Source organism: Naumovozyma dairenensis, chromosome 4 (genome assembly GCF_000227115.2).
Source record: "Naumovozyma dairenensis CBS 421 chromosome 4, complete genome".
In the NCBI taxonomy this organism is placed as follows: Eukaryota; Fungi; Ascomycota; class Saccharomycetes; order Saccharomycetales; family Saccharomycetaceae; genus Naumovozyma; species Naumovozyma dairenensis.
The window spans coordinates 792,290-800,484 of NC_016482.1; the positions used below are offsets into that span (position 1 = coordinate 792,290).

Consider the following 8,195-nt stretch of genomic DNA (forward strand, 5'->3'; position numbering starts at 1 on the left):
GGATTTCGCCGTATAGTCAAATGATTATTGATGATATTACTGTTTACCTCTTTATTAAAGATGATTATTTAATTCTCTCATATAGGCATCGTTGATGCGACTACATTCCTCCATTGCTTCCGCGTCTAAGATAAAATATTGTACGTTGCATAAAATAACGTCATAAGTTAGTATAATGTATGCACCATGATTAAACTGAAGGATATGAGACTAGAGATTATACATACATTTCGCATCGAGACATGCTATTACTTGTTTTTTCAAAGATTGTCTCTGTGAATCAGACAATGTCTTGCTCGTGGTTGGCCTATCATCCTTCATTTTTGTTCAAGGACCGCAAATAAACAAAGGTTCTTACTTACCTCTATAGTGACTAGTAGTAGTGGTAGTAGTAGTAGTAGATTGTGTGTAGTTCATTATTCATCATCAACTCTTCATTATCCATTATTCATCATTCCTCCCATATAGTTAAACTGCAAGAAGACATGTCCTGTATATGTTTCTCTCTCTATTTCTCCCGCCACGTGACACAGACCTTTTATATAATAGATAGAAAATTCTATTTGAAGAATTAGCATTATTAGATTCACAGCTTTTGCCACCCGTCGGTAGTACAACGATCGATTAAGAAGGAGGGGAAACAAGGCAAGATAGTAGACACATTGTCAATTGATATACTTGATTGACGAACAGGTAGACATACGTAATAAAAGACAAAAAATAGCAATGGTTCTCGAGGCAACGGTATTGATAGTAGATAATTCCGAATATTCTAGAAACGGAGATTATCCAAGGACAAGATTTGAAGCTCAAATTGACGCAGTAGAATTCATATTCCAAGCCAAGAGAAATAGTAATCCTGAAAATACGTTAGCTCTCTTGTCTTCAGCAGGCTCCAATCCCACCGTATTATCCACGTTCACTTCAGAATTCGGGAAAATATTATCAGGTTTGCATGATACGTCTATCGGTGGATCCATTCAATTCACAACTGCAATTCAAATTGCTGCATTGACTTTGAAACACCGTCAGAATCAAATCCAACATCAAAGAATTGTAATGTTCGTTTGTAGCCCCATCACGGAGCCTAAGGATGAATTAATTAAATTAGCCAAGAAATTAAAGAAAAATAAGATCGCCATTGATATAATCAATTTTGGTGAAATTGATACCAATAATGAATTGTTAATGGAATTTATTAGTGTGGCAAATAATGTTTCTGATGAAAGTAGTAATTTGGTCACTATTGCACCTTCCAATTCAAGATTATTATACGAGTCTATAGCGTCCTCTGCAGTCATATTGGAAAGTGGTGTTACGGGCAATGATTTAATGATGGGTGCTGGCGGCGCAGGTGGTATGGATGGTGGGTTCATGGATTTCGGTGTTGATCCCTCCATGGATCCAGAATTAGCTATGGCGTTACGTCTTTCCATGGAAGAGGAACAACAAAGACAAGAAAGAGTAAGACAACAGGAGCAACAACAACAACAGCAGCAGCAGCAGCAGCAGCAGCAACAGCAAGAACAGCAATCCTCCGAAGATCAACCTTCAAACCAAGAAGAACAACCAAAATAAAACAATTAACTAGATAAGTAAATAAATAAAATTAATGACATCATATCATATCGTATCGTACTATATTATACTATGTTACCTTATTGCTACAAACCTTTATGCTATAAGTTTGGCTAAGTTCAGTTTCTTGAATTGATCGAAAACTCGCATTCGACCCTATCTAGCATTCTTGATACCGCCTTAAGCTTTAATTCTCCTCCCAAATATGGCATCATCTGGAAATTATTTATTTATTTATTTATGTTAAATGGGTTTATTATTGGCTCGATATTAATTGTATATATAATTAAATTTATACAAGTACTCGCAAATATACATGCAAAATTATATCAACGTCACTAAATAGTTTAAAGTCTTTGAGCAGCTTTAATAACATCACCTAAGACACCAGCAGCAGTGACATCAGCACCGGCACCAGCACCTTGAATAACGACAGGGTTATGATAACGTTTAGTCTTAATAGAGATAACATTATCAGATCCCTTCAAAGCAGCAAATGGATGAGAAGCATCATATTTTTCAATACCAACAGAAACAGTGTTGGTCTTGACGTCCACTTTCCCAATAAATCTTAAAACTTTACCTTCTTTAGCTGCTTCTTCTTTCAATTTACTCAATTCATCATCATATTGAGACAATTTTTCCAAAAATTCATCAGCGGTTTCAATTGATTCTAAAGCCTTTGGAATTAAAGATTGTACAGGGAAACTAGTTGGATTTTCCACTTCTAATCCTGAAATTCTAGCAACGATGGTAACCTTTCTAGCCACATCCAACCCATTCAAATCGTCTCTTGGATCAGGTTCAGTATATCCTAACTTCTTAGCAACTTTAACTACATCAGAGAATTTAACATCATTTGGTGCAATGGTAGAGAATTCATTGAAGATGTAAGATAAAGTACCGGAGAAAATCCCTTCAATCTTTTCCACTTCATCACCAGTGGCAATGATTTCCCTTAGGAAGCTGATAATTGGTAAACCAGCACCGACTGTTGCTTCATGGTAAACTAACCCGTCAGTTTCGTTACCTGCGAACAATTGGTTCCAAGTTTTCAAATCAGAAGAGAAGGCCTTCTTGTTTGGAGTAGCGATGGAGATCCCGTTTTCGACAATCTTTGGATAGAATGAGGCAATGTAGGCACTGGATGTGTTGTCAATTAAGATGACTGGTTTAGGAGATTTGGATAGGAATGTGATTAAATCTGGTAATGGCAAAGTTTTTTCCGTGGCGTTTTGTAAAGCGGTGGCCCAATCCCAGGTGTGGGAGGTTTGTAATGGTTCGTAATTGTGAGAGTATAATGATTTTTCTGCTTCTGCTAGGGCAATCAAGTTGTATTTGATGTTGGTGTTTAGGGCGATTAATTGATTTAATAATGAGGAACCGACGACACCGGCACCGATGACTGCAACATTGACACTTTTAGAGGCTGGCATTTTGGGTTTTTACTGAATTGGGATGGTTGAACAGCTAGTTGATGGCAGCTTTTTGATAGCGAATTGAGTCTCGTCGAGAATGAAACACCGCAATGTAGATTGAGATGGTGAAATGAGTCTTTCTCTTATATATAGTGTACGTATTTCAACCTGCCGTAGTTCTCATTTTTTTTCACTTTTCCCAGCACGTGCAATAATTTGGGGATCTTTAGGGTTTGGTTTTTTGGGGTATTTTCAAATTCAGATTGTTGGATGGGGCGATCGATAGATAGGAATTAACCCTCAGTTGATTGGGAAAAAAAAATAAGGAAAGTGAGGGCGTTGCAAAATCCTAACATCTTCACCTCTTAATACTGGCGCAAATTTTTATCGCCACATTCTTAGCTCTTAGCAAAACGAATATATTTCTCAGTTTGATATATATTTCATCGTTCTGTAACTATCTTCCCCAGGATGGTTTCGTATAAAGTCTAGTAAAGGATTATTAAGTTAAGTAACTGTCAACTGTCAACTGTCAACTGTCCCACTCGGGTTATTGTGCTAATTAGCTGAACTATAATCAGGGCTTAATATTATACCCTGTGAGAACCCGGAAAAAGTGTCGGATATTTCCAGAATTTCTCAAAAAATAAAAAAATTGTGGCGTTTTCCTTCTCGCTCCTCTCTTCTCATCCATCTCTTATATTCTGTGTACGTATATGTAAAAAGGTGTCAGACGACTGGAAGTGTCAAAGAACTGTCTCATCCGCATTGTATAAAGATAATGGTATAGATATAAGAAAATATGTGTCTGGTCTAAACGGTCAACTGCTCAATGGCTTCCTTCACAAAGGGGACCACTTGCTTCCTGGTTGCCTGGACATTCTGCTGATCAAAGACCAAATATGGATCTTCTTCAGTGTCTGTCATGGTACTTATAGTGTCGTTGACTAATGCTAATTGACCTGTAATCATGTCAACAAGTTTATTAACGTTTTCTGGTTTGAAAGATGGATCTGGTATGATACCTAATTCTCTCTTAAACCCATTTTCATCGGACTTCTTAGTCATTAACACAAGTACGGTCAATTTACGTTCATTTCTAAATTCAACACATTGCTTCTTGAAACTGGAATCTGGAGAGATATTCTTGTACAACCAATCCAAAGATTTAACTATAGAAGCAACACCGATGACGATTGGAACATTATTTTTGGTCTTGAATTCAAATTGTTTATAATCTTTACAAAGAATATCTTTCACACTAAAGTCACGTATATCCTTCTTAGCATGGTTTAATTCCTTATAATAACTGTCAATATCAATATTGGATAAGGAAGTCTCATTATATTGAATCAACCCTTCTTTTAGATGCGCCATAGCTTCTAAATCTGGATCTTCAACTTTATGTTTAAGATTAGAAGTATCTAAAAGAATACCTCCTAAACATAATGGGATAATATCAATAATCTTTTCCAATGATTTCCCCAACATATCATACCAATAATTGAAAACTAAAGAAGTACAACTCCCCGTAGGTCTTATAATTCTTGGTTTAGCGTCTAAGAAATTCTTCTGATCAAAATGATGATCAATGATCCCAGTAACTTTGTCCACTCCATACTGTTGTTTTGGTTGATCATTATGATCTACAAGTCTAGCTGACACTTTCCCTTTATGAATATCCTCCCATTTGTCTAAATCATCCATGAAAAATAAGGTATCTTCATTAATGGACATCTTATCCAGTGCAATCATAACATCCTTCCTTAATTTTAACTCAAGTCTAGGGATATTAATGATAGGAATGATAGGATTGATACCCTTCTGATAACCATGGTGAATATAACTGAAATAAGCATATGAAATGGCGCTCGTAATGGAATCAAAATCTGCACTCTCATTACCATATACTATGTTTAAATTCATAGTTGACCCTATGATCTTGGGTAAGTGTACATTTTTCAATTGCTCTAAGAATTGACGGACAGTAAAGATGTTTGTTGACATGATTGATCGTTCCTATTCTCTATCCGTAGCTATTAGCCTTCTTTATTTTACTCATCATCAGCAGTATCATCAGCATCATCATCAGCTTCCTCTCTTATTCTGATAACGTAAAGTTAAAAATGGTAAAAAATGTGACAAGGCACATAAAAAATTTACTGTCTGCGATGATTATAAAACACTATATACAATACATACTGGCCAAGAAACAACAAGAATAAGAGATACCCCAAGTAAATACGTGAAAGGATACACGCAATGATGTACCATCTCACACATCGATCAATTTTCCTAAAGAGGTCTTTCCCTTTGGCGACACGTCTAATAACCACCACTACAAGTACGTCAAGTAGTACATCAACAGCAACTGCCCCTGCCACTGCCACTGCCACTATTAGTAGTAACAGTACTGTGAGGAAACCTACCACAACATACCGTTCATCATCTGCTTCACAGCCAAGTAGCACTACAGCTACTAAAACTGCAACGAAAGCTGTCTTTTCAAAGACATTGAATCAATCATTGGGCAACATTCCATTGGAAAGTACCACCACCACCGCAACGAAAGGACTACCTGATTTACCTGAAATTATTACCAAGGAAGAATCTAATACAACTAATAATGATGTAGACTGGACCAAATCTTGGCATGGGATAGGTAGTAAACCGTTCAATGCGACAATCCAAACAGAATTAATGAAAGAATTAGACCCCAAAGATATAGAGATTAAACCAGACGGATTAATTTATTTACCTGAGATTAAATATCGTCGTATCTTGACTAAAGTGTTTGGTGCCGGTGGATGGGGGCTTGTACCACGTTCCGAGACCATTGTGACAAGTTCTTTGGTGACGAGAGAATATGCATTGATTTGTCATGGTCAATTGGTTAGTGTTGCTAGAGGAGAACAAGATTATTTTAATGAAGGTGGGATTCCTACTGCTACTGAGGGTTGTAAGAGTAATGCGTTAATGAGATGTTGTAAGGATTTGGGGATTGGGTCTGAATTATGGGATCCTGTATTTATTAAGAAGTTTAAGACTACTTTTTGTATGGATAAGTTTGTGGAACATGTTGTTACGAAGAAGAAGAAGAAGATCTGGCTAAGAAAGGATAGACAAGTCGAGTATCCTTTTAAATAAGTGTGTAACTAATGAACGATGAAATCCAAGAGAAAATACAAGTAAATATTCCGTATTATCAGTCAATGGACGTAGTAAAATCAAAAATACCATTATATATCAATTAAGCTGTATATTAAAACCCTTCAACATTTTAATAACTAATATCAGAGTATAATATAACCTAGTAGTGGAAGAACAGTTCTATCCTTCATTGAATCAACAGTCTCAAAGATGTATGTCTATATATATATATATATAAGACGAAAACGACAGAGAGTGACTTCCGTTTCTAATAAAAATATATATAAATAGATAAACTACGTACATAAAGTGGATGACTAAGGACAACTAGTAAGACAAGAAAAGGAATAAAAATAACAAATAAAGATACCCTAATATTGCTGAATCGACAGTATTATTAAACACAGCTAAAATAATGAAACATATTGTACATGAACTCCTCGGAGTCATCACAATAAGCAGTCTAATTTGTAATTTGGCCAGATCAGCGATAATACCGGAGAAAGTATTTGATGCCATCCCCCTGGAAGTAAAGGAGAATATTAATAATCCAAGCACTGAAGTAAAACTAAGAGGGTTAGAAGTAGGAGAATTGAATTTCCTCCATACAACAGACAGCCATGGTTGGATTGGATCACATATAGTGCAGCCGGATTTCGATGCAGATTGGGGTGATTTCATCACTTTTGTGGAACATTTTAAACATAATAGAATAGGTAAAGAAAATGATATTTTAATCATTGATACTGGTGATAAACATGATGGAAATGGGCTATGTGATGCTACTGTGCCAAACGGTATTGCCTCTACTGAGTTGTTTAATGAAATGGATTATGATCTTTTAACATTGGGGAACCATGAATTGTATAATCCTGAAAAGACTGTGTTGGAATATTACTCTACTGTAATGTCAAGGAAATTTAAAGGGAAATATATTTCTAGTAATGTGGAGTTCATTAAGGCTAATGGTGATATTGTACCTTTCGGAAATAAGTATTTGCACTTAGAAACACCAAAGAGAGGAATTAAAATATTAGCTTTATCATTTATTTTCCATTTCCAAAGGGCAAACTCGAGAGCAAGAGTTACGTCCCCCATTGAAGAAATAACGACAAAGGATTGGTTTCAAGAAATGTTAATCAAGCACCCAGAAAATGATTTGGATATGTTACTAGTCTTTGGTCATTTACCTGTCACAGATAATGTTAACCATGAAATGGAACAAGTTCATCAATATTTAAGAAAATATTATCCAAATATAATTATCCAATATTTTGGTGGCCATTCTCATATTCGTGATTTCGTCATTCTTGATGAGAAATCTGCTTGTCTACAAAGTGGGAAGTATGCTGAAACAGTTGGATTTTTATCAATCGATGGTGTAAAGACAGATACTCCAACATTTTTCAGGAGATACATTGATTTTAACAAAAGGTCATTTAAACATCATAGTAATGCTAAAATTTTCAAATCATTAAGAGGTGATTTGGTATCATCTAAATTGAAAAATTTAAGAAGAAGTTTAGGTCTGAATAGAGTCATAGGTTATGTCTCTAAGACATATTATATGATAGCAAGAAGTTTGGATTCTAAAGAAAATATTTATCATTTCTTGACCAATAAAGTTTTACCTAGATTGAGATCCGATACTTTCGATACCAATTCAATAAGTAGATTTGTCATAATGAATACAGGGGCAGTCCGTTACGATCTTCATAAGGGCCCATTTACAAAAGATAGTGAATATATTGTCATGCCATTCACCAATGATTGGAAATATTTGGAAATTCCATTAAACATTGCTGAACAAGTCAAGAATTTTTTGAATGAAAGACCTTCTATCATGAATTTAGGACCTCCACAGGCAGTTCGTATAAACCAAAATCAAATTGCAGATCGTCCTGAATCATGCCCCCTAGTGAACGATCCGTCCTATCGTGAAGGATTTATTACAAGAGATGATTTTGGTTGTGATGGTGATGATACTCCCCATAATTCTCAAATCTTCCATAAATTACCAAGTGTAGTGCAGTATAAAATATTTACCTG

The 8,195-nt window shown here is 35.6% G+C and overlaps 5 protein-coding genes across 5 annotated transcripts in view; 3 read left to right on the top strand and 2 right to left on the bottom strand.

The window, feature by feature from the left end:
- Positions 1-726: 726 nt before the first annotated feature.
- On the top strand, positions 727-1,578 carry RPN10 (proteasome regulatory particle base subunit RPN10; the record flags this gene model as incomplete). The annotated part of the gene is made up of 1 exon (XM_003669844.1): positions 727-1,578. The coding sequence occupies one exon, from the start codon at positions 727-729 to the stop codon at positions 1,576-1,578; it is 852 nt and encodes a 283-aa protein (XP_003669892.1).
- Positions 1,579-1,925: 347 nt separating this feature from the next.
- Positions 1,926-3,014, bottom strand: HOM6 (homoserine dehydrogenase; the record flags this gene model as incomplete). The annotated part of the gene is made up of 1 exon (XM_003669845.1): positions 1,926-3,014. One exon carries the CDS (start codon positions 3,012-3,014, stop codon positions 1,926-1,928), a length of 1,089 nt encoding a protein of 362 aa, XP_003669893.1.
- Positions 3,015-3,809: 795 nt separating this feature from the next.
- On the bottom strand, positions 3,810-5,003 carry PPX1 (exopolyphosphatase; the record flags this gene model as incomplete). Its single annotated transcript, XM_003669846.1, has 1 exon — positions 3,810-5,003. The coding sequence occupies one exon, from the start codon at positions 5,001-5,003 to the stop codon at positions 3,810-3,812; it is 1,194 nt and encodes a 397-aa protein (XP_003669894.1).
- A 255-nt stretch (positions 5,004-5,258) lies between these two features.
- On the top strand, positions 5,259-6,143 carry MGM101 (Mgm101p; the record flags this gene model as incomplete). The annotated part of the gene is made up of 1 exon (XM_003669847.1): positions 5,259-6,143. The coding sequence occupies one exon, from the start codon at positions 5,259-5,261 to the stop codon at positions 6,141-6,143; it is 885 nt and encodes a 294-aa protein (XP_003669895.1).
- Positions 6,144-6,561: 418 nt separating this feature from the next.
- The window catches only part of SMN1 (Smn1p), a gene marked incomplete at both ends in the record, with an annotated part of 1,833 nt that continues 199 nt past the window's right edge, over positions 6,562-8,195 (top strand). The window contains one exon of the mRNA XM_003669848.1: positions 6,562-8,195. This exon is cut by the window's right edge and continues 199 nt beyond it. Coding sequence (XP_003669896.1) covers positions 6,562-8,195 — 1,634 coding nt within the window.